The following is a 27,251-nucleotide window of genomic DNA, read 5'->3' as shown; positions in this document are numbered from 1 at the left end:
CGAAAGCACGGACCGTGTGCCGACAGCTTAAGGTGTGACATTCATAAAAAAAATTAACTACGCTGAAGATTCAAAGAAACTGGTACACCAGCCTAACATCGTGTAGGGCAACGCTGGCATGCAGAAGTGCCGCAACACGACGGGACATGGACTCAACGAATGTCTGAAGTAGTGCTGCAGCGAACTGACACCATGAATCCTGCAGGTTGTCCATATATCCATAAGAGTACAAGGTGATGGAGATCTCTGCTGAACAGCACGTTGCAAGACATCTTAGATATGTTCAATAATATACGTGTCTGGGGAGTCTGGTGGCCAGCGGAAGTGTTGAAACTGAGGATGGTGTTCCTAGAGCCACTCTGTAGCAATTCTGGGCGTGTGGGCTGTCGCATTGTCCTGCTGGAACTGCCCAAGTCCGTCGGAATGCACAATGGACGTGAATGGATGCAGGTGATCGGACAGGATTCTTACGTATGTGTCATCTGTCAGTCATCTCTAGACGCGTGGGACCCATATCACTTCAACTGCACACGCCCAACACCATTGCAGACCCTCCACCAGCTCGAATGGTCCCCTCCTGTCATAGCAGAGTCCATGGATTCCAGGTCGTCTCCATACCTGTACACGTCCATACGCTCGGTACAATTTGAAACGAGACTCGTTCGACTAGGCAACATGTTTCCAGTCATCAACAGTCCAATGCCGGTGTTGACGGGCCCAGGCAGGGCGTGCAGTCATCAAGGGTACCCGTGTGGACCTTCGGCTCCGAAAGCCCATATCGATGATGTTTTGTTGAGTGGTTCGCACGATGACATTTGTTGGTGGCCCAACATTGAAACGTGCAGCAATTTGCAGAAGGGTTGCACTTCCGTCACGTTGAACGATTCTCTTCAGTCGTCATTGGTCCCATTCTTGCAGGATCTCTTTCCACCTGCAGCAGTGTCGTAGATTTGGTGTTTCACCGGATTCCTGATACTCACAGTACACTCATGAAATGGTCGTAAGGGATAATTCCCAATTCATCGCTACCTCGGAGATGCTGTGTCCTGTCGCTCGTGCGCGGTCTAGATACGACTGACAGGTCACACGTACGTAAGCATCCTATCAGTTGCATCAGTTCATGTCCATTGTGCATTCCGAAGGACTTTGACAATTCCAGCAGGACAATGCGGCAGCCCACAAGTCCAGCACGTTCAAACTCACTTAACTCTTGGAATGAAATTTTCACTCTGCAGCGGAGTGTGCGCTGATATGAAACTTCCTGGTAGATTAAAACTGTGTGCCGGACCGGTCGGGCACACAGGTTTAATCTACCAGGAAGTTTCACTTAAATCTTGATTAGCTGCCACTGTAGCAGCAATAATATAACAACTGTGCCAGATCCTTGTTGTCTTATATAGGCGTTGCCGACCGCAGCGCCATATCCTGCCTGTTTACGTATGTCTGTATTTGCACACACAAGGCTATACCAGTTTCTTTGGTGTTCAGTGTATTTAAAAGATGCACCAGATCTACAATTTTGAATGTTCGTCAATGAAATTTTGTACCATACCTTGCATGAAATTAACACATTTATTGTTAGGTTACTTAGGTGTATGTACGAGTATTTAACGTTTTTATGGAATTTAAAAATTTTATTTTTAAAAACCGATGTATCTAGTTTACCCTCAGAAACTGTTGGTGAGATTTCTGCAAAATATTTTCTCTTTAATCTCTTTGCATATAGTAAACTTTTCTCATGAGACTTTTTGAATATATCGATTATGAGAATGTTAATAATTTTTTATCATAACGCTGTAAGTACAATGCAAAATTCATGCAAAATTCCAAGCACTTTGCCCCATATCTCAGCTTACATTCATGATTTCAAAATTTACTCTTGAGAGAACATTTATTGGATTTATAGAAATGTCATAACCCTAGCCTTCATAGATTCAGAGAATGAGGTACATAAACTTTAAAAAAACATAATTGTCACGAAACGCATTTTAAAGGTCATCTTAACTTTTTTTTTTGTATGTCACCTCTTCAGAAGGTCCCGGATTTGTACTCAGGATCCTCTTCCCCTTCAAGGTTTCTCTTCTCGTTTCTCGTTTTCTTCTTTCTTTCCTTTAGCAGGTCTCTAACAGAGTTCGTAGAAATGCACTTTAAATCGAATTTTCCCAATATGTCGCGAGTGAAATTTCCTATTTTAAAGCCCATTCTAATACCTTCATCATCCGTACGTTTGTTAAATACACGAACTGCATCAACTCTAACACACGAAAATGTGGTTTTAGGGCATCGTTTCCACATGACTGAATTTAGAGACTCATTAGAATTCTGGATTTTGCCATCAACACACATTTTTGAGAAGTTCATGATCGCCCAAAAACTTGTACGCGGGCTTGACAACATCCAGGATACAATTTGGAAGCCTCTCCTTGTGAACGTGTGGCTTGTTGTCGCTTTGAGCCTGTAGATATTAATGCCAGCCTGTAGATATTAATGCCGGCTAATATTGCACAGATGACGAGCCCATACTGCATTTTTCATGTCACGCTGGATGGGTTCTGTCTCTTAGCCTTGCCATAATACTCTTGTAGAGTTTCTATCATCTTGTTTGTGGGTCTGTTATGTCCACCGGTTCCCCTTCCATTTTGCCCTTCAGATCACTGAAAGTTCCCTCAACCTGCAGCCCGTCCTCTTCTGGATGTGTCCAGTGCAGCCTTCTAGCGGTATAGCGTGCCAGTTCGCTTGAAAGTAATCCATGGAATCGTTGCTCACCGAGCTAGTACTGTGCTGCTTTAAAATGTGGGCGTGTCAGGAAGGTAGCGTCACACTTTTTATTATTTTTCAGGCGCTTCAGATCCGATTTGATACTGAAACTCTGGAAATTTATTGTCCATGAATTCTACCAGTAAATAAAAAATAAACTGAAAATTTTGGTCAGTTTCATAAACGTCCCCCATTAGAGGGACCACACCGTGTTTCAGGTCGAAAAACTCGATTTTCGGTTTTCATCGTATTTCGATAGATTAATGTTTTATTTAAGTACTCGGCAAAGGATTTTGCTGAAATTTGTTTTTCCGAGTATTTAAAGAGCATTTTCCTACCACGTGTGTTTATGGGCCACGCCCAATTTTCTGTCACCCACTTTGCTGCATATATTTTAGATTTTTATATCCCCTACATTGCACGTTAGGGATTTTTTTCCTCCCGAGTGTGTTGGCTATCGTTCGAATGCAAAGGTCGGTATTCTTTTGTTTCTGCTGTTTGTAAACAACACGCTTTCAAACACGCTGTTAGTTTTGTTCAAGTGTGATTGCGAGTAGTTGTTATTGAAAACATGCAGGTATACTATGGGCAGGCAATTAGGAGAAATGAATAAAAGCTGGAGGCAATGAAGAAAGTTGTTTGGTCCATATTCTTCCATAAGTCCTCTACTGATGATAAGCCATGTCATGGATTGTGTCCATCAGGAGAAAATTCGTGGTACAATAGGCCTCAGGCAACTGGAGAATCTTATTCTCAAAATGGTTCAAATGGCTCTGAGCACTATGGGACTTAACGTCTGTGGTCATCAGTCCCCTAGAACTTATAACTACTTAAACCTAACTAACCTAAGGACATCACACACATCCATGCCCGAGGCAGAATTCGAACCTGCGACCGTAGCAGTCGCGCGGTTCCGGACTGAGCGCCTAGAACCGCTAGACCACCGCGGCCGGCTCTTATTCTCACCAGAATTCTCTTCGTGCTGCTGTTATTACAGCAGTTAAACCTATGTTCAGAGACTTGGCTCACCCTGACCTTCTAAGGAAATGTCTGCATGGACAGAGACAGAACCCAAATGAATGTTTCAACAGCATAATTTGGAACCGCCTTCGGTGCTGGGGCCACTGCTGTTTCTTATTTATGTAAATGATATGCCTTCTAGTATTACAGGTGATTCAAAAATATTTCTGTTTGCTGATGACACCAGCTTGATAGTGAACGATCTTGTGTGTAATATTGAAACAGAATCAAATAATGTAGTTCATGAAATAAGTTCGTGGCTTGTGGAAAATAATTTGATGCTAAATCACAGTAAGACTCAGTTTTTACAGTTTCTAACTCACAATTCAACAAGAACCGATATTTTGATCAGACAGAATGGGCATATTACAAGCGAGACGGAACAGTTCAAGTTCCTAGGCGTTCGGATAGATAGTAAGCTGTTGTGGAAAGCCCATGTCCATGATCTTGTTCAGAAACTAAATGCTACTTTATTTACCATTAGATCAGTATCTGAAATAAGTGACAGTTCAACACGAAAACTAGTCTGCTTCGCATATTTTCATAGGCTTATGTCGTATGGTATTATTTTTTGGGGTAATTCTTCTGATTCAAAAAGGGTATTTTTGGCTCAAAAACGGGCTGTTCGAGCTATATGTGGTGTAAGTTCGAGAACCTCTTGTCGACCCCTATTCAATAGTCTGGGAATTCTGACATTGCCCTCACAGTATATATGTTCTTTAATGTCGTTTGTTGTTAGCAATATTAGCCTATTCCCAAGAGCTCTGCAGATGACGAAGAAATTGAAGAAATGTATGATGAAATAAAAGAAATTATTCAGATTGTGAAGGGAGACGAAAATTTAATAGTCATGGGTGACTGGAATTCGAGTGTAGGAAAAGGGAGAGAAGGAAACATAGTAGGTGAATATGGATTGGGGGACAGAAATGAAAGAGGAAGCCGCCTGGTCGAATTTTGCACAGAGCACAACATAATCATAACTAACACTTGGTTTAAGAATCATGAAAGAAGGTTGTATACATGGAAGAACCCTGGCGATACTAAAAGGTATCAGATAGATTATATAATGGTAAGACAGAGATTTAGGAACCAGGTTTTAAATTGTAAGACATTTCCAGGGGCAGATGTGGACTCTGACCACAATCTATTGGTTATGACCTGTAGATTAAAACTGAAGAAACTGCAAAAAGGTGGGAATTTAAGGAGATGGGACCTGGATAAACTAAAAGAACCAGAGGTTGTACAGAGATTCAGGGAGAGCATACGGGAGCAATTGACAGGAATGGGGGAAATAAATACAGTAGAAGAAGAATGGGTAGCTTTGAGGGATGAAGTAGTGAAGGCAGCAGAGGATCAAGTAGGTAAAAAGACGAGGGCTAGTAGAAATCCTTGGATAACAGAAGAAATATTGAATTTAATTGATGAAAGGAGAAAATATAAAAATGCAGTAAGTGAAACAGGCAAAAAGGAATACAAACGTCTCAAAAATGAGATCGACAGGAAGTGCAAAATGGCTAAGCAGGGATGGCTAGAGGACAAATGTAAGGGTGTAGAGGCCTATCTCACTAGGGGTAAGATAGATACCGCCTACAGGAAAATTAAAGAGACCTTTGGAGATAAGAGAACGACTTGTATGAATATCAAGACCTCAGATGGAAACCCAGTTCTAAGCAAAGAAGGGAAAGCAGAAAGGTGGAAGGAGTATATAGAGGGTCTATACAAGGGCGATGTACTTGAGGACAATATTATGGAAATGGAAGAGGATGTAGATGAAGATGAAATGGGAGATATGATACTGCGTGAAGAGTTTGACAGAGCACTGAAAGACCTGAGTCGAAACAAGGCCCCCGGAGTAGACAATATTCCATTGGAACTACTGACGGCCGTGGCAGAGCCAGTCCTGACAAAACTCTACCATCTGGTGAGCAAGATGTATGAAACAGGCGAAATACCCTCAGACTTCAAGAAGAATATAATAATTCCAATCCCAAAGAAAGCAGGTGTTGACAGATGTGAAAATTACCGAACTATCAGCTTAATAAGTCACAGCTGCAAAATACTAACACGAATTCTTTACAGACGAATGGAAAAACTAGTAGAAGCCAACCTCGGGGAAGATCAGTTTGGATTCCGTAGAAACACTGGAACACGTGAGGCAATACTGACCTTACGACTTATCTTAGAAGAAAGATTAAGGAAAGGCAAACCTACGTTTCTAGCATTTGTAGACTTAGAGAAAGCTTTTGACAATGTTGACTGGAATACTCTCTTTCAAATTCTAAAGGTGGCAGGGGTAAAATACATGGAGCGAAAGGCTATTTACAATTTCTACAGAAACCAGATGGCAGTTATAAGAGTCGAGGGACATGAAAGGGAAGCAGGGGTTGGGAAGGGAGTAAGACAGGGTTGTAGCCTCTCCCCGATGTTGTTCAATCTGTATATTGAGCAAGCAGTAAAGGAAACAAAAGAAAAATTTGGAGTAGGTATTAAAATTCATGGAGAAGAAATAAAAACTTTGAGGTTCGCCGATGACATTGTAATTCTGTCAGAGACAGCAAAGGACTTGGAAGAGCAGTTGAATGGAATGGACAGTGTCCTGAAAGGAGGATATAAGATGAACATCAACAAAAGCAAAACAAGGATAATGGAATGTAGGCTAATTAAGTCGGGTGATGCTGAGGGAATTAGATTAGGAAATGAGGCACTTAAAGTAGTAAAGGAGTTTTGCTATTTGGGGAGCAAAATAACTGATGATGGTCGAAGTAGAGAGGATATAAAATGTAGGCTGGCAATGGCAAGGACAGCGTTTCTGAAGAAGAGAAATTTGTTAACATCCAGTATAGATTTAAGTGTCAGGAAGTCATTTCTGAAAGTATTCGTATGGAGTGTAGCCATGTATGGAAGTGAAACATGGACGATAAATAGTTTGGACAAGAAGAGAATAGAAGCTTTCGAAATGTGGTGCTACAGAAGAATGCTGAAGATTAGATGGGTAGATCACATAACTAATGAGGAAGTATTGAATAGGATTGGGGAGAAGAGAAGTTTGTGGCACAACTTGACCAGAAGAAGGGATCGGTTGGTAGGACATGTTCTGAGGCATCAAGGGATCACCAATTTAGTATTGGAGGGCAGCGTGGTGGGTAAAAATCGTAGAGGGAGACCAAGAGATGAATACACTAAGCAGATTCAGAAGGATGTAGGTTGCAGTAGGTACTGGGAGATGAAAAAGCTTGCACAGGATAGAGTAGCATGGAGAGCTGCATCAAACCAGTCTCAGGACTGAAGACCACAACAACAACAACCCAAGAGTTAGCAGCTTTCACTCAGTTAATACTAAGCAGAAATCGAATCTGCATGTGGAATGCACTTCCTTGACTCTTGTGCAGAAAGGAGTGCAGTATTCTGCTGCATCCATTTTCAATAAGCTACCGCAAGAACTCAAAAATCTTAGCAGCAGCCCAAACACTTTTCAGTCTAAACTGAAGAGTTTCCTCATGGCCCACTCCTTCTATTGTGTCGAGGAGCTCCTGGTAGAGCTAAAAAATTAAGCAAATTCCGGTGTTACATTGTTGATTTTCTTTATTTAAACTTATGACTTGTCGCCTGAATATGTTTCTTATATTTCATTTTATCTGTTTCCACTATCGTGTTATAATTTCATGTATTGACTCGTTCCATGGCCATGGAGACTTCTCCTTAATGTGGTCCCACGGAACAATAAATAAATAAATAAAACTGTATTTGTAGGCATGCATACAATGAAACTAGGAGTTCATGATGCTGTTATTACATTCAATTGTGGTAATATTGGAAAGTGTTGGGAATTGAAAAAGCTGGGAATTAATCCTGGTGAAAATATGATCGCTGGGTTGCAACATTGCGATAAAATGAGGATAGCCGATGCAGATAGGTCTGCATCTAACATGGCCGAGAAAGCAAAACAAACATCTAGGAAGGTGAAAAAGAAGCTGGAAGACCTGCTAGAGGCCGAAGAAGGGCCATCATATGCAGCAGGTCAGTTTTAATTAACGGTAAGTAACAAATTTCAAAAGTTTTTTCTTTAAAGTCAGTTTCCCGCATACTAAAATTTTCAGTACATATGCCCCATTATATCAAAAACTATCATAGATACATGAATAAAATTTTCTGAGACCCTGCATAACATAAAAAGCCACCTCTGGTATTACATTCATTAATATTCTCTCATTAAGAAGTTCACAAAAAATATTTTCTGCAGAAAAAATTTGATACTTTTTGTTTATAAATTTAAAAAAGTATTTCTTAAAAACTATAAAATGAATAAAGTAAATTTTAGTACAGTTGACTCTGTTAGCATCATGTAACGCACAGTAAAAATATTAAGGTCCTACATCAAATAGTTTTTTTCAGAAATGGATCAAATACTTGCCTAAATTAACGTGGTTTAGATAGCGCAGGGTGTGATCCCCTTAAAGGAGCGAAGCCGTGTGTGCCATCTGTCTGCATATCGTGCAAGCTGTTCATCCGCTTCGGCTGCTATTCCAGGACCTTTGCTGTCTCCAACAGAATTACATTGTAGTAAAAAAACCGTAATTCTCTTTCCACATATATGTTTCAACACGACTCCCACCCTCATCAGATTTCAATTACATTTTTTCTTTTTTTTAATTTTTAGTGGTCAATTGCGATTTCGCTTTATTACGCGACGTTTTAGATCTCACAACGAAGCAGTCATTCTCAGGCTCCACTATAAAACACCAATTCGCCTCCCCCACTCCCTGTAATATAATATGTCAGGCACGCCCTCTCAACCGGTATAAAAATATATGGCTGGAAAGGACTCTAGCAAGAGCGTCGTGTAACGTAAAACTCCAATTGCTTTTCACGTCACGTCGCGTAGAACGCAGCAACAGATGTATGCACTCGAAACAGGCGTACAGGTCATGACTTCGGCAATATGGAAATGCCCCTAAAGCGAGCATAAAAGATTAAAATAGTGCTCGAAGAGCAAATGCGTACTCCTGTCGTCGTAAGTAAGAGACATGAGCTACAAGCCCGATATTATAGTCCACTATCACCAGGCCAAGGCAGCGCAACAAATGTTCCTCTGCTGTCAGTTGGCGGTACAGAAAATTTAAAAACATTGATGCCGGACGGCGGCGCACTAAATAATAAGAAATGTGAGGTGATCCGCATGAGTCCTAAAAGGGAAGTGTTACCTTACTGGCCATTAAAATTGCTACACCAAGAAGAAATGCTGGTGATAAACGGGTTTTCATTGGACAAATATATTATACTAGAACTGACATGTGACTACATTTTCACCCAATTTGGGTGCATAGATCCTGAGAAATCAGTACCCAGAACAACCACCTCTGGCCGTAATAACGGCCTTGATACGCCTGGGCATTGAGTCAAACAGAGCTTGGACGGCGTGTACAGGTACAGCTGCCCATGCAGCTTCAACACGATACCACAGTTCATCAAGAGTAGTGACTGGCGTATTGTGACGAGCCAGTTGCTCGGCCACCATTGACCAGACGTTTTCCATTGGTGAGAGATCTGGAGAATGTGCTGGTCAGGGCAGCAGTCGAACATTTTCTGTATCCAGAAAGGCCCGTGCAGGACCTGCAACATGTTGTCGCGCATTATCCTGCTGAAATGTAGGGTTTCGCAGGGACCGAATGAAGTATAGAGCCACGAGTCGTAACATATCTGAACTGTAACGTCCACTGTTCAAAGTGCCGTCCATGCGAACAAGAGGTGACCGAAACGTGTAACCAGTGCACCCCATACCATCACGCCAGGAGATACGCCAGTATGACGATGACGAATACACGTTTCCAATGTGCGTTCACCGCGATGTCGCCAAACACGGATGCGACCATCATGATGCTGTAAACAGAACCTGGATTCATCCGAAACAATGACGGTTTGCGATTCGTGCACCCAGGTTCGTCGTTGAGTACACCATTGCAGGCGCTCCTGTGTGTGATACAGCGTCAAGGGTAACCGCAGCCACGGTCTCCGAGCTCATAGTCCACGCTGCTGCAAACGTCGTCGAACTCTTCGTGCAGATGGTTGTCGTCTTGCAAACGTCTTCATCTGTTGACTCAGGGATAGAAACGTGGCTGCATGATCCTTTACAGCCATGCGGATAAGATGCCTGTCAGCTGCTAGTGATACGGGGCCGTTGGGATCCAGCATGGCGTTCCGTATTACCCTCCTGAACCCACCGATTCCATATTCTGCTAACAGTCATTGGATCTCGACCAAAGCAAACAGCAGTGTCGCGATAAGATAAACCGCAATCGCGATAGGCTACAATCCGACCTTTATCAAAGTCGTAAACGTGATGGTATGCATTTCTCCTCCATACACGAGGCATCACAACAACGTTTCACCAGGCAACGCCGGTCAACTGCTGTTTGTGTATGAGAAATCGGTTGGAACTTTCCTCATGTAAGCACGTTGTAAGTGTCGCCACCGGCCCCAACCTCGTGTGAATTCTCTGAAAAGCTTATCATTTGCATATCACAGCATCTTCTTGCTGTCGGTTTCTATAGCACGTCATCTTCGTGCTGTAGCAATTTTAATGGCCAGTACTGTACATGCCTTTTACGCAAACGACAATTCACACTCTCTGTGCAGTACAAGGAAAGATGACCGTAACAGAATAACACACTGAAGCGCGAAAGAAACTGGTATAGGCATGAGTATTCAAATACAGAGATAAGTAGACAGGCAGATTATGACACTGCAGTCGGCAACGCCTATAAGTGTCTGGCGCAGTTGTTAAATCGGTTACTGCTGCTACAATTACAGGTTATCATAAATCTGAACGTGGTGTTACAGTCGGCGCACGAGCGATGGGACACAGCATCTCCGAGGTAACGATGAAATGATTTTCCCGTACGACCATTTCAGGAGTGTACCGTGAATATCATGAATCGGGTAAACCATCAAATCTCAGACATCACTGCTGCCGGAAAAAGATGATGCGAGAACTGGACCAACGACGACTGAAGAGAATCGTTGAGCGTTACAGAAGTGCAACACTTTCCTAAACTGCTGCAGATTTCAGTGCTGGGCTATCAACAAGTGTCAGCGTACGAACCAATCAACGAAACATCATCGATACAGGCTTTCGGAGCCGAAGGCCCACTCGTGTACCATTGATGACTGCACGACGCAAAGCTTTACGCCTCGCCTGGGCCCGTCAACATCGACACTGGACTGTTGAAGACTGGAAGCATGTTTCCTGGTCGGACGAGTCTCGTTCCAAATTGTATCCAGAGAATTAACGTGTGCGGGTATGGGGACAACTTCATGAATCCATGGACCCTGCATGTCAGCAGGGGACTGTTGAAGCTGGTGGAGGCTCTGTAATGCGTGTGCAGTTGGAGTGATATGGGACTCATAGGCTTAAAAAATAATCGTTCAAATGGCTCTGAGCACTGTGGGACTTAACATTTGAGGTCATCAGTCCCCTAGAACTTCGAACTACTTAAACCTAACTTACCTAAGGACATCACACACATCCATGCCCGAGGCAGGATTCGAACCTGCGACCGTAGCAGTCGCGCGTTTCCGGACTGAAGCGCCTAGAACCGCTCGACCACAGCAGCCGGTTCCCATAGTTCTAGATACGACTGACAGGTGATACATAAGGATCCTGTCTGATCACCTGCATCCATTCATGTCCGTTGCGCATTCCGACGGACCTGGACAATTCCTGGAGAAAAATGCGGCTCTCCACACGTCCAGAATTTCTACAGAGTGGCTCCAGGAACACTCTTCCGAGTTTAAAAACCTCCGCTGGCCACCAGAGTCTCCAGACATGGTCATTATTGAGAATACCTGGGATGCCTTGCACAGTCCTGTTCACAAGTCTTACGGATTTATTATCCCTAGAGGGTTCATGGTATCAGTTCCCTCCAGCACTACTTCAGACGGCAAGGTTTGGCGACACGTAAAGGAGCTCTACCTGTTGTGGGCGGTGGCTTCTACGTTTTGGCATCGCGGCTTGGCTGTGGCTTGACCGTCGAGCAGTAACCACACTCTCCAAGAATGAAAACGAAACACTAGATGGTTTTGTGACAAATGTAATATACCTTGGATATCATGTTGAACTTTGAGGCGTATGACGAATGAAAAACTGTGTTCTACTCTAGTTCACGAGTCACTCTAACGATCTGTACACGCTTTCAAATAAATATACACTCCTGGAAATGGAAAAAAGAACACATTGACACCGGTGTGTCAGACCCACCATACTTGCTCCGGACACTGCGAGAGGGCTGTACAAGCAATGATCACACGCACAGCACAGCGGACACACCAGGAACCGCGGTATTGGCCGTCGAATGGCGCTAGCTGCGCAGCATTTGTGCACCGCCGTCAGTGTCAGCCAGTTTGCCGTGGCATACGGAGCTCCATCGCAATCTTTAACACTGGTAGCATGCCGCGACAGCGTGGACGTGAACCGTATGTGCAGTTGACGGACTTTGAGCGAGGGCGTATAGTGGGCATGCGGGAGGCCGGGTGGACGTACCGCCGAATTGCTCAACACGTGGGGCGTGAGGTCTCCACAGTACATCGCTGTTGTCGCCAGTGGTCGGCGGAAGGTGCACGTGCCCGTCGACCTGGGACCGGACCGCAGCGACGCACGGATGCACGCCAAGACCGTAGGATCCTATGCAGTGCCGTAGGGGACCGCACCGCCACTTCCCAGCAAATTAGGGACACTGTTGCTCCTGGGGTATCGGCGAGGACCATTCGCAACCGTCTCCATGAAGCTGGGCTACGGTCCCGCACACCGTTAGGCCGTCTTCCGCTCACGCCCCAACATCGTGCAGCCCGCCTCCAGTGGTGTCGCGACAGGCGTGAATGGAGGGACGAATGGAGACGTGTCGTCTTCAGCGATGAAAGTCGCTTCTGCCTTGGTGCCAATGATGGTCGTATGCGTGTTTGGCGCCGTGCAGGTGAGCGCCACAATCAGGACTGCATACGACCGAGGCACACAGGGCCAACACCCGGCATCATGGTGTGGGGAGCGATCTCCTACACTGGCCGTACACCACTGGTGATCGTCGAGGGGACACTGAATAGTGCACGGTACATCCAAACCGTCATCGAACCCATCGTTCTACCATTCCTAGACCGGCAAGGGAACTTGCTGTTCCAACAGGACAATGCACGTCCACATGTATCCCGTGCCACCCAACGTGCTCTAGAAGGTGTAAGTCAACTACCCTGGCCAGCAAGATCTCCGGATCTGTCCCCCATTGAGCATGTTTGGGACTGGATGAAGCGTCGTCTCACGCGGTCTGCACGTCCAGCACGAACGCTGGTCCAACTGAGGGGCCATGTGGAAATGGCATGGCAAGCCGTTCCACAGGACTACATCCAGCATCTCTACGATCGTCTCCATGGGAGAATAGCAGCCTGCATTGCTGCGAAAGGTGGATATACACTGTACTAGTGCCGACATTGTGCATGCTCTGTTGCCTGTGTCTATGTGCCTGTGGTTCTGTCAGTGTGATCATGTGATGTATCTGACCCCAGGAATGTGTCAATAAAGTTTCCCCTTCCTGGGACAATGAATTCACGGTGTTCTTATTTCAATTTCCAGGAGTGTATTGCCAACATACAGATAGATGTCACTCACTAACAGTGTACGTCTGATGGAAAATTTACAATTACTTACGTTTTAATTGTGAGCATGGAGTGTGGTCTCCCCACTGTTCAATTAATAATGTGGTTTGACTTTGACACGATTTGAATAACTGGAAATTTTTCTAATTCCTGGCATGTATTGGCTTTTGGTTTTAATGCCATCGAAAGATCGAAATGTATACTAGTTACAGTGCATTTATTCATAACTATATGTTTCATATTTCAGTTATTTCCTCGAGATCACTTATGTTTAACACACAAGAGTACTTTTTGAACGGTAGGGTGGTCCATTGATCGTGACCGGGCCAATTATCTCACGAAATAAGCGTCAAACGAAAATACTACAAAGAACGAAACGTGTCTAGCTTGAAGGGGAACCAGATGGCGCTATGGTCGGCCCGCTAGATGGCGCTGCCATAGGTCAAACGGATATCAACTGCGTTTTTTTTAAATAGGAACCCCCATTTTTTATTCCATATTCGTGTAGTACGTAAAGAAATATGAATGTTTTAGTTAGACCACTTTTTTCGCTTTGTGGTAGATGGCGCCGTAATAGTCACAAACGTATGGCTCACAATTTTAGACGAACAGTTGGTAACAGGTAGGTTTTTTAAATTAAAATACAGAACGTCGGTACGTCTGAACATTTTATTTCGGTTGTTCCAATGTGATACATGTACCTTTGTGAACTTACCATTTCTGAGAACGCATGCTGTTACAGCGTGATTACCTGTAAATACCACATTAATGCAATAAATGCTCAAAATTGAAGTCCGTCAACCTCAATGCATTTGGCAATATGTGTATCGACATTCCTCTCAACACCGAGTAGTTCGCCTTCCGTAATGTTCGCACATGCATTGACAATGTGCTGACGCATGTTATCAGCCGTTGTCGGTGGATCACGATAGCAAATATGTAGTGTCACCGCCAGACACCACACTTGCTAGGTGGTAGCTTTAAATCGGCCGCGGTCCATTAGTACATGTCGGACCCGCGTGTCGCCACTTTCAGTGATAGCAGACCGAGCGCCACCACACGGCAGGTCTAGAGAGACGTACTAGCACTCGCCCCAGTTGTACTGACGACGCAGCTAGCGATGCACACTGACGAAGCCTCGCTCATTGTAGAGCAGATAGTTAGAATAGCCTTCAGCTAAGTCAATGGCTACGACCTAGCAAAGCGCCATTAGCCTTACATAGCTTGTATCTAAAGTCTCATCAAGAACGATGTATACAAAGGATGGATTAAAGTTAAGTATTCCAGCAGCTACGTACTTTTCTTTATAGCATTCATTACGTATCCTGTTTCAGACCTATCTCTAACCTGCGTGACTTAGCGCGTGCCTCGGCTTCCTCTCATTGTGTCTAGGCTGTCTTGTCTAGACACAACAAAATATCCTTCAACTTTCCCCGCAGAACGAAATCCGGGGACGTCACATGCGGTGAACATGCGGGCCATGGTATGGTGCTTCGACGACCAATCCACCTGTCATGAAATATGCTATTCAATACCGCTTCAACCGCACGCGAGCATGCTGGACATCCATCATGTTGGAAGTACATCGCCATTATGTTATGCAGTGAAACATCTTGCAGTACCATCGGTAGAACATTACGTAAGAAATCAGCATGCATTGCACCATTTAGACTGCCATCGATAAAATGGGGGCCAATTATCCTTCCTCCCATAATGCCACACCATACACTAACCCGCCAAGGTCGCTGATGTTCCACTTGTCGCAGCCACAGTGGATTTTCCGTTGCCCATTAGTGCACATTATGCCGGTTTACGTTACCGCTGTTGGTGAATGACGCTTCATCGCTCAATAAAAAGCGTGCAAAAAATCTGTCATCGTCCCGTAATTTCTCTTGTGCCTAGTGGCAGAACAGTACACGACGTTCAAAGTCGTCACCATGCAATTCCTGGTGCATAGAAATATGGTAAGGGTGCAATCGATGTTGATTTAGCAATGTCAACACCAAGGTTTTTGAGATTCCCGATTCTCGCGAAATTTATCTGCTACTGATGTGCGGATTAGCCGCGACATCACCTAAAACACCTACTTGGACATCATCATTTGTTGCAGGTCGTGGTTGATGTTTCCCATGTGCCTGAACACCTCCTGTTTTCTTAAACAACGTAACTATCAGATGAACGGTCCGGACACTTGGGTGATGTCGTCCAGCATACCGAGTAGCATACATAGCACACGCCCGTTGGGCATTTTGATCACAACAGCCATACATCAGCACGACATCGACCTTTCCCGCAATTAGTAAACGGTCCATTTTAACACGGGTAATGTATCACGAAGCAAATACCGTCCGCACTGGCGGAATGATACGTGATACCACGTACTTATACGTTTGTGACTTACAGCGCCATCTACCACAAAGCGGAAAAAGTGGTCCAGCTAAAACATTCATATTTCTTTACGTACTACACGAAAATGTAATAAAAAATGGGGGTTCGTATTTTATAAAACGCAGCTGATATCCGTTTGACGTATGGCAGCGCCGTCTAGCTGGCCAACCATAGCGCCATCTGGTTTCCCCCTTCAAGCTAGACAAGTTTCGTTCTTTGTAGTTTTTTCGTTTGACGCTTATGTCGTGAGATATATATATCACAGCTAGGCTGAAAGCCTCAAGGCAATAGTGGATAGAATAAACATAAAAAAGGTGCAATACCAACTGCTGAAGGCCACAATTAAATTTCAAAATTTTAAAATATAGTACCGTAATCTTTTAAGGCAGAAGGCCGCAATGTTTTCGCCTAAGGGGAAATTTTAAGAATAAGGTTTCAAGTGGCTAAAGGCCCACAGTTGATTTCCCAAAAATCAAAATACCTTAAAGGTTTAAGTTTTAAGTGGCTGACAGCGCGCTAAATGAAAAGATAGCACAACAACATTAACTTTCAGCAAAATATCCACTTGCTAGAATTCAAACTTACTCATACGGGCTTAGGCCCTTGATTTACATAAAATACAATAAAAATTGTTTTTTTCTTTTAAGTTTTGGCTATAATGCATTACCAACAGACCCTTAAATACCCATGAAAAGGACAATGTAGACAACGGCACTCAGACGCCTCCAGAGGGGCGGGGGATGGGGGTGGGGGGTTGGGCCTGCCCTCAAAACGTTAACGTTCACTTAGGTGAGACAGGTGGTGCGCCCAACTATACTTGATCCGTCGGTAACCCAACCAAGAGACAGTCACATGTCGACCGACCAAACGATTTGCCAGCCACCAATCTGTACATGAAAACTCAAAGGCCAAACTGTTACGGACGTGATTTTCCACAACGAAATATGTATTAAGCTGTCAAAACTACACACCTTGTTGGACAGCGACAACAGATGAGGAAAGGACGCTGCCTGAAATTACGTTAGTGGCGAGGGCAGGTAACCGGAACACTAACGGCCACAAGGCAGAAAATTTCGCTGGTGCACTTGAATTGTACTGAACCAATATAGTTAATTCCACAGCATGGCGACTGATTTCACTACTCTAAACACTCGGTGTTGTTCACAGGAAAAGCTCCCAAACAGCGAACCACCAAAACGAACGACACAACATGAACGGACGTGGTTTGGGTACTTAAGACACCTCTCAACTTTGACGTCCTGGGTCAGTGAGCCACGAAGCTCCTAGCGATAGGACAGCTCCACACACACGCTCCGACACTGCACAGGGACCGCCAGTGGACCCAGCCGACTTCACCGCATGGAGATATCCTCCCTGGTCCGCACCCTCAGAATGCCGACAACATCTAAAATAGTCGTCAGTGGAAATAACGCCAACTGCACACACAACCTGACAAACACTTCCAGGAAGACCTGAACAGTAACTAAGCACACACGAAGAGAAATCGGGAGTCGATGCACACACACAGCCGACTCATGAACGATCGGCGAGCCAAAACGCGTCGTCCGGTACGACAACCGACCGACGATCCACCAAGACCGTGGCTCGGCTCAAGTGATGCGTGGCGGCAATGGTGGGGCGAGCCATGTCGACGCAGACCTCACTGCTGCTCCAACCCGACTGCATCAGCGCCGCATTGCAACTCCCCGACTGGCAGGTCCGGACTGCGCTCCAGACACGTTCCAACTGACTGGCAGACCCGAACTCGCGACCCGAACTGGCTTACGACAGACAACAACCGGGAAGTAAACGACTGGCCATTAAAATTGCTACACCACGAAGATGACGTGCTACTGACGCGAAATTTAACCGACAGGAAGAAGCTACTGTGATATGCAAATGATTAGCTTCTGAGAGCATTCACACAAGGTTGGCGCCGGTGGCGACACCTACAACGTACTGACATGAGGAAAGTTTCCAACCGATTTCTCATACACAAACAGCAGTTGACCAGCGTTGCCTGGTGAAAAGTTGTTGTGACGCCTCGTGTAAGGAGGAGAAATGCGTACCACACGTTTGCGACTTTGATAATGGTCGGATTGTAGCCTATCGCGATTGCGGTTTATCGTATCGCGACATTGCTGGTCGCGTTGTTCGAGATGCAATGACTGTTAGCAAAATATGGAATTGGTGGGTTCAGGAGGGTAATACGGAACGCCGTGCTGGATCACAACTGCCTCGTATCACTAGCAGTCTAGATGTCAGGCATCTTATCCGCATCGCTGTAACGGATAGTGCAGTCACGTCTCGATCACTGAGTCGACAGATGGGGACGTTTGCAAGACAACAACCATCTCCACGAACAGTTCGACGACGTTTGCAGCAGCATGGACTATCAGCTCGGAGAGCATTGATGCGGTTACCCTTGACGTTGCATCACAGACAGGAGCGCCTGCGATGGTGTACTCAACGACGAACCTGGCTGCACGAATGGCAAATCGTCATTTTTTTCGGATGTTTCCAGGTTCTGTTTACAGCATCATGATGGTCGCATCCGTGTTTGGCGACATCGCGATGAACGCACATTGGAAGTCTGTATTCGTCATCGCCATACTGGCGTATCACTGGTATGGGGTGCCATTGGTTACACGTCTCGGTCACCTCTTGTTCGCATTGACGGCACTTTGAACAGTGCACGTTATATATTAGAGGTTTTACGACCCGTGGCTCTACCCTTCATTCGATCCCTGCGAAACCCTACATTTCAGCAGGATAATGCACGACCGCATGTTGCAGGTCCTGTACGGGCCTTTCTTGATACAGAAAATGTTCGACTGCTGCCCTGGCCAGCACATTCTCCAGATCTCTCACCAATTGAAAACGTTGGTCAATGGTGGCCGAGCAACTGGCTCGTCAAAATACGGCAGTCACTACTCTTGATATACTGTGGTTGTTCTGCGTACTGATTTCTCAGGATCTATGCACTCAAATTGCGTGTAAATGTAATCACTTGTCAGTTCTAGTATAATATATTTGTCCAATGAATACCGGTTCATCATCTGCATTTCTTCTTGGTGTAGCAGTTTTAATGGCCAGTAGTGTAATAGCAGTCGAGCAAAGTTACTACAAGAGGGGATATATCGATACGCGCTGCTAGCGCCGCTCACGGTCAGGCAAAGCAGCAACTCAGTGACAGTAGTAATTTAAATTGACGTAGTGAGAAGGAAGCACGTTAAAAACAGGGTGTAAAGGACATGATGGTGGGAACACGAGCCACGCACGGTTCATCCTGGTTGTCTGACCATATGGCGGGCGATGGCTAGGTTGGTATACCACAGCCCTGGAGGACGTCTCCAGACACATCATCGCTGGTCACTGGGGCTCAGTTCGAAGCCCGACTCGTCACTGAAGACAGTTCTACTCCAGTCAGTGAGATTCCAGGCGGAAGACGCGTCTGGAGATGACCCTGACAGCGGTGGGATACCATATGGCCCGACAACTAGGAGTGTTGTATGCAATAGTACGTAAGAATGTGAGTGTGGGAGACATTGAAATAACAGAGAAGGGAACTGAATCTCAAATAGCTCGATAGCGCAAGGCCAGCTGCCTGCAGATTCTACGCTGTCTTCGTAATGCTTTGGTGTCATTTCATTTCATAACACATCCCCTTTGCTTGTCATCCGCAGCACCCTGATAGCACAGTGGTACGTCGACGATATTCTACGCTCAGTTCTGTTGCCCTTCATGGCGAACCATCCTGGACTTACGTATCCCTAAAGAGGACCTCCAACAACTCTATTAGTCAGTCCCAAGCTGACTAATTGCTTGCGTAAGTGCCAGACTTGTTGAATTTGAGAAGCTCTTTCTCTTGAAATTTTGGTTTTCCTTACAGTATAATCAAACGTTAGTCATCAAGTGGGCCTTATTAAAACTTTTGAATATATTATGGGAGTGAACAGTGATCAATGTTGTTACAAATATTTACTATCAAAAACAGTTTTGATCACAAATTATTTATTCCATTGACCACTTTCGAGCACAACTGTGGTCATCTTCAAACCAAAGAGTAAGAACCTCCTTCTGGTGGTAAATCACAACTCACAACAACTTTGTTACAAAGAAGCCTACTGCAAAAACAAAACAAAAAAAATCTTGAAACAGATAGTCAGTCATAAAATAGTAACCGGCCTCAGTGCCGAGCGGTTCTAGGCGCATCAGTCTGGAACCACGGGACCGCTACGGTCGCAGATTCGAATCCTGCCTTGGGTATGGATGTGTGTGATGTCCTTAGGTTGATTAGGTTCGAGTAGTTCTAAGTTCTAGGGGACTCATGACCTCAGATGTTAAGTCCCATAGTGCTCTGAGCCATTTGAACCATAAAATATTTGGCAAAATAAAATTACAAATAAAATTAAAATATTTCATAAGGGTCTTAACAATTTTAAAAAACGAGGGGCAGAAGAGTGAACATTCTAAAGCGTCAAAAAGCTCAAAGAAATGTTTGTCTTTGAATTCAAGTTGCTCATTTAAAACAGTTAACAGTTTACTTTTGTAAAGTGAACAAATTTCAATTTCTTCTAAAGTATTTAGCAGTAGTCCTTTTGGCACAGTATGTAATATTTTCAAATTTTTAGAAATGCAACCCTCAGAATTATCGTATCCATCTAGATGTTGACCAAATATTGATTTGGTATGTGCAGTACCAGCAGTATGTTCCTTAAAACGCGTTAGAAAGTTACGGCCGGTTTCGCCAATATACTGTTTCTCACAGTAGTGATTTACCACCAGAAGGAGATTCTTACTCATTGGTCTGAAGATGACCACACTTGTGGTCGAAACCGGTCACCGTAATAAATAATTTGTGATCAAGACTGTTTTTGATAGTAAATACCTTATTAAAACCATCTGTCCTAAATAAAGTCCTGTGGGTGTACTTAAAAGGCCCATTGTACAAAATTATTATAGAAGTAGAAAACAAAAGGCGTCATCAGATTAAATGTTGTTATATTGTTGTAACAAAGTGCTCCAACTGCATATGACATTTTACTAAAAAAAGTCGTAGTATTTATGAATAAAAACTGTCAACATTCAAGAAGCCAAACAACATATACCATTACTACAGGAAATAGCCCATTGTATTGACCTTTTTGGAAAAAGAGAAATAATGCCTACGGAACCACCACTGCAAACAAAATTAGAATTCGAGAATACGACACAAAAATTGTTGAAAAGTTTACATACTTGAAAGAAATAAAACATACAACCTGAATGAGAAATCATGGTAGAGTAAAATAAAGAAATTGATTAAAACACATCATGTTACGAAGAACACATATAACAAAAAATGTCTCTATCAATAGCCACATAGCTGAAACACTACAAAATAGTCACACAGCCGTAAATAAAATATGCTAGCGAAACTATATCAAAAACAACCAACACTGTAACAATAGACAGATTGCTCAAAATAGAAAGAAGGATACTCAGAACATGTATAAATAAAAAATACCAAAAAGACGGAGTTTTGAGAATAGCTTCAAATGAAACAATTTACAAAGAAGTAGAGCCAGTGACAAGTACAATGAAAAAGAAACGGATCTCTTTCCTACGACATTTGAAGAGGACAACAGAACACAGAAGTAGCAGGAGAATAATTAAGAAGTTATGCAACAGTAAGAGTGCCATTAGACGTATCGCAGAGATAAAGGAGGACATGATCAAATTACAGATTACGATGGAGGATTTCGAAGACAAGACAGACGCACTCAAGATACTTCAGGACAAACATATCACACTACCTATAAAAACCTACAAACAGAGAATGAAAAGGGTGATTTCGGATGAGGAGTGAAGGGCACGACCACAAAGAGTGAAAAAGTATTGGGTCAACAAAAAACGGGAGAACCTAGTTCATAATATTGACCAACGTGCTCGAGTGTAGACCATAAAATAAATAAAAAAATTTCTGTTGACATTTACAAATAGAACAATGTTAGAAAGCCAGACAAATTTAAAATGAAGTATGAAAATTCCAGTTAAATTGGTAGTGTAATTTTCAAATGTTACGCTATATATCATAAAAGATTCCAGCTTCCTCAGATCATGAGTCTACATATTCTTCTTGAACATATTCCCTATACATCAAGACGGATTTTCCAGTGCCACCGTTCCTAAGGATATTTTCTTTTTCTGGGGGCACTTGGTTGGTCTTCCAAGCAGTTTGTTTCTTTACGTTCAGAAGTTTTGTTTTGCCATTGGCGCGTCCCTTTGCTGTTAACCAATAGCGCTTTCATCGATTCCATTTTCTCCGTCAGAAGGGTATTCACAGGTGCAGACTTCCACGTAAGCCAGACTTCATCATAGCAGAGGAACAGTGCGGCGTGATTCTGGGTACAGAAAACGAGTCGCTCTTAGTCTAGCAATAAATATATTAAACATGGCCCACATGGGTATTATTGCAAACCTCCTACTTCTATTTTTTCAGCTATTGGCTACCTACAAACCACTAAAAATTCTGCAAATGTAATTATACAGTTTTAAAGACGAACAAACAGAATTTCCAGAGACATAGAATACACGATAGTTCAGGTCCCAGTTATTTGAGATATCTAAAAAAGTCATGTAATGTAATTAAACAGTTTTAAATTTCCAGGCATATATAATACAGAGTAGTTACCAGTTAGTCCAGATATCTGAAAAAGTCATGTAATGTCATTATACAGTTTTAAAGACGAGTAAACAAGATTTCCATACATATACACTCATGCTCATAAATTAAGGATAACTGCAGAATGTGTTGCCACACAACGTGGCACTACACAAAACTGGCGCTAATAGCATTGGCACATGGGGAACACACACAACACAGGTCTGTAAGTCCACCATATTGGTTATAAGTTGAGGAAAACGTTCAGAAACATATGTGCTACAAAACGCTACTGTTTCCTGCGCATGTACCCCGACATCAATATGGGCTATGATCACCATGCACACGTACACAGGCCGCACAACGGGTTGGCATACTCTGGATCAGGTGGTCGAGCAGCTGCTGGGGTATAGCCTCCCATTCTTGCACCAGTGTTTGTCGGAGCTCCTGAAGTGTCCTAGAAGTCTGAAGACGTGCAGCGATACGTCGACCGAGAGTACCGCAGACGTGCTCGATGGGGTTCAGGTCTGGAGAACAGGCAGGCCACTCCTGATATCTTCTGTTTCAAAGTACTCCTCCATGATGGCAGCTCGGTGGGGCCGTGCGTTATCATCCATCAGGAGGAAGGTGGGACCCACTGCACCCCTGAAAAGGCGGACATACTGGTGCAAAATGACGTCCCGATACACCTGAGCTGTTACAGTTCCTCTGTCAAAGACATGCAGGGGTGTATGTGCACCGATCATAATCCCACCCCACACCATCAAATCATTACCTCCATACAGGTCCCTTTCTTGGACATTAAGGGGTTGGTATCTGGTTCCTGGTTCACGCCAGATGAAAACCCGGCGAGAATCACTGTTCAGACAATACCTGGACTCGTCCGTGAACATAACATGGGACCACTGTTCCAATGATCATATACTGTGTTCTTGACCTCAGGCTTTACGGGCTCTCCTGTGACGAGGGGTTAGTGGAATGCACCTTGCAGGTCTCCGGGCGAATAAACCATGTCTGTTCAGTCGTCTGTAGAGTGTGTTTCTGGAGACAACTGTTCCAGTGGCTGCAGTAAGGTCCCGATCAAGGCTACCTGCAATACTCCGTGGCCGTCTGCGGGCACTGATGGTGAGATATCGGTCTTATTGTGCTGCTGTACACTTGGCCGTGACATACTGTGGTGCGTGTACACGTTTGCTGTCTGCTGGAATCGTTGCCATAATCTTGAGATCACACTTTGTGGCACACGGAGGGCCCGTGCTACGACCTGCTGTGCTTGACCAGCCTCCAGTCGCCCTAGTATTCTAGCCCTCATAACGTCATCAATATGTGTTCTTTGAGCCATTTTCAACACAGTCACCATTAGCACGTCTGAAAACGTCTGCACACTTACTCGCTGCACCGTCCTCTGACATGCACCAACTCACCTCTGCGTATGTGGACTGCTGCCAGCGCCACCGTGTGACGACCGCAGGTCAGATGCATCGCATGGTGATTTAAAACCGCAAACCACCCACCAGATCGTTGTTTCACCATGTATCAGCATTATCCTTAATTAATGACCATCAGTGTATAATACATAGTAGTATAGTTACCTGTTACTCCATGTATCTGAAGAAGTCACAGTCTCATAAGCTAGTAAAGCGTAACCCTGGCAAGCAACAACACAAAGTGGAAGAAAACAAATAGCAGCTGAAGTGCGTTACTGGTCCAGTCGAGTGTTTATCAGGAGGAGGATCAGGTGTCGTTCATACTTCCAGAATCTGGAGCAGTGAGCCTAATATACAGCCTAGACTTACTTGAAGCAAGTACCTATTACACATGCATGCAGTTGCTTATTGATTGTAATAAAAAAAAATGGTTCAAATGGCGCTATGGGACTTAACTTCTAAGGTTATCAGTCCCCTAGAACTTACAACTACGTAAACCTAACTAACCTAAGGACACCACACACATCCATGCCCGAGGCAGGATTCGAACCTGTGACCGTAGCGGTCGCGCGGTTCCAGACTGTAGCGCCTAGAACCGCTCGGCCACCCCGGCCGGCTGTTGATTGTACACAATGCATTACGAGACACTTGAGAACCAGTAGTGAACTTACTATCAAATTTGCCCATTTTCAGGATCACCACGGAATTACATTAACTGTGTGCTTTGTGTTGCAGACGAGGTGCGGACTGGAACGTACAGGAACCTCTTCCACCCTGAGCAGCTGATCACGGGGAAAGAAGACGCCGCCAATAACTACGCTAGAGGCTACTACACTATAGGTATCTACTGCCATTCATTTACACGAGGTTATTAAAGTAAAAGTGACGTCTCATACAAAAAGTTATCAGCATGTTGTTGTTGTTGTGGTCTTCAGTCCAGAGACTGGTTTGATGCAGCTCTCCATGCTACTCTATCCTGTGCAAGCTTCTTCATCTCCCGGTACCTACTGCAACCTACATCCCTCTGAATCTGCTTAGTGTATTCATCCCTTGGTCTCCCTCTACGATTTTTACCCTCTAGTACTAAATTGGTGATCCCTTGATGCCTCAGAATATGGCGTACTAACCGATCCCTTCTTCTAGTCAAGTTGTGCCACAAACTTCTCTTCTCCCCAATTCCATTCAATACCTCCTCATTACTTATGCGATCTACCAATCTAATCTTCAGCATTTGTTTGTCGCATCACATTCCGAAAGCTTCTATTCTCTTCTTGTCTAAATTTTTATCGTCCACGTTTCACTTCCATACATGGCTACACTCCATACAAATACTTTCAGAAACGATTTTGTGACACTTAAATCTATACTCGATGTTAACAAATTTCTCTTCTTCAGAAACGCTTTCCTTGCCATTGCCAGTCTACATTTAATATCCTCTCTACTTCGAACATCATCAGTTATTTTGTTCCCCAAATAGCAAAACTCCTTTACTACTTTAAGTGTCTCATTTCCTAATCTAATCCCCGCAGCATCACCCGATTTAATTCGACTACAATCCATTATCCTCGTTTTGCTTGTGTTGATGTTCATCTTATATCCTCTTTTCAAGACACTGTCCATTCCGGTCAGCTGCTCTTCCAAGTCCTTTGCTGTCTCTGACAGAATTACAATGTCATCGGCGAACCTCAAAGTTCAGGTTGGGTCAGGTCGCTCGTAGAGAGCAGTTGTCTAGTTGTGTAGCTCACAGAGAGCACTTGTGTCCTGTATGGAATTAGGAAGGCCGGTCCTGGAGAACGATGGCGGTGTCTGAGCGATGTGTAGTATAAGGTAAAAACAAAAATTATTATTATTTATTGCCGCGCGCTTATGTAATTTGCAACAACTCATTTTGTACCATTGTTATATCAAAGTCACTTGTAAATATTTTTCAATAATAATCTTTCTTATAAAGATAAATTTTGACAGTAATTCATCTGAATTTAAAGTTTTTACTGATTTCTCCCATCCATAGTCATGCCAATTATCATAAAGAAAAATCAGTTGTTTTTCATACATAACCAAATCTAGTGGCCAGCATTGCATCTGGGCTGTGCCAGAAAAATTTCTTATAGGAGCAGATATATACGCGTTATCCGGTGACATAATTGACCTAAGAATCTTATATTTATTCAGAATGACTTTTCAGGGCCATGATGCAGCATTGCTGACGTCTAGATTTTCCAGTTTACATTCACAGTCAGTTAATTATTGAAATGTTATGTATGTGAGTCACATTTTCATTGGGAGGTTCGTCAGATTTTTATTCCGAAGTTACGGAAATAAACTGTTGGGAGGTTACATACGCAATAATGCGAATGTGGGAGACAAAGAAATACCGGAGAAGGGAACTGAAAACCATCTGAAATAGCTCGATAACTGGAAGCTCCTTGATTCTACACTGTCTTCGTAGTATTGCGAATTTAATGGCCAACGGTGTACATCTATGAGTGCAAAAATCCTGATTAATTATAGGAGTAGTGTCTAATGATTCCGTCTTTTATTTTATTTTGTGAATGCCTGGAAATTCCAGATTTCCTGTCTCACACAAAATTGTCGAGGCTTTCGGGGCCGCTTGGTGACTTGTTGCCTGTTGCTGTTCGTCTCAGGGTCTTCGGCAAGCGCAGTTTAACTATTTGTGTGACGTTTCGCGAGCTCGAGTGGCTGGCATTGTCAAATATTCACCCGTCTCCTCTCCCCATTGCCGCCAGCAATGGAGAGTGAATCTTTGACAAAGCCAGACTCTCACGCTGGCGAAATGTCACACAAATCGTTAAACAGACGCCTTCCGATGATCCCGAGACGAATACCAACAGGCAGTTTCTGTCTGATACATGTCACACCGGTAGGTGTTTCTTTAACTCGAGACAACTAAATATCTCAAAAACGACGAATCGCATGAAAAAGAAATTTCTTTGTAATAAGTTAATATTATTAAAGAGGACATTTGTCTGTGCTACAACTGCCGACCCCCTGACCACCCCACCTGCACGGGTGAAGTCAACTTTCTATATACCGAGCGAGGTGGCGCAGTGGTTAGACACTGGACTCGCATTCGGGAGGACGACGGTTCAATCCCGCGTCCGGCCATCCTGATTTAGGCTTTCCGTGATTTCCCTAAATTGCTCCAGGCAAATTCCGGGATGGTTCCTTTCAAAGGGCACGGCCGACTTCCTTCCCAGTCCTTCCCTAATCCGATGAGACCGATGACCTCGCTGTCTGGTCTCCTTCCCCGAAACAACCAACCAACATTCTATTTTCAAAAGAATATCACCCATTTTTATTGCATATCGAGATTCTGAGCAAAAATTTATTACGGTTTATTCAAACGAGTATTT

The 27,251-nt window shown here is 43.9% G+C and overlaps 1 protein-coding gene across 2 annotated transcripts in view; it reads left to right on the top strand.

Annotated features, from left to right (window-relative positions):
• Positions 1 to 27,251, top strand: part of LOC124718793 (tubulin alpha-3 chain-like) — a 251,477-nt gene that overhangs the window by 85,539 nt on the left and 138,687 nt on the right. For both annotated transcript variants that reach the window (XM_047244401.1, XM_047244400.1), the window contains exon 3: positions 24,613 to 24,717. In XM_047244401.1, the coding sequence (XP_047100357.1) occupies positions 24,613 to 24,717 (105 nt within the window). The remainder of the gene's footprint in view (positions 1 to 24,612; positions 24,718 to 27,251) is intronic.

This window comes from Schistocerca piceifrons, chromosome 10, assembly GCF_021461385.2.
Source record: "Schistocerca piceifrons isolate TAMUIC-IGC-003096 chromosome 10, iqSchPice1.1, whole genome shotgun sequence".
NCBI classification, from domain to species: domain Eukaryota; kingdom Metazoa; phylum Arthropoda; class Insecta; order Orthoptera; family Acrididae; genus Schistocerca; species Schistocerca piceifrons.
This window is presented reverse-complemented; position numbering and strand designations above follow the sequence as displayed.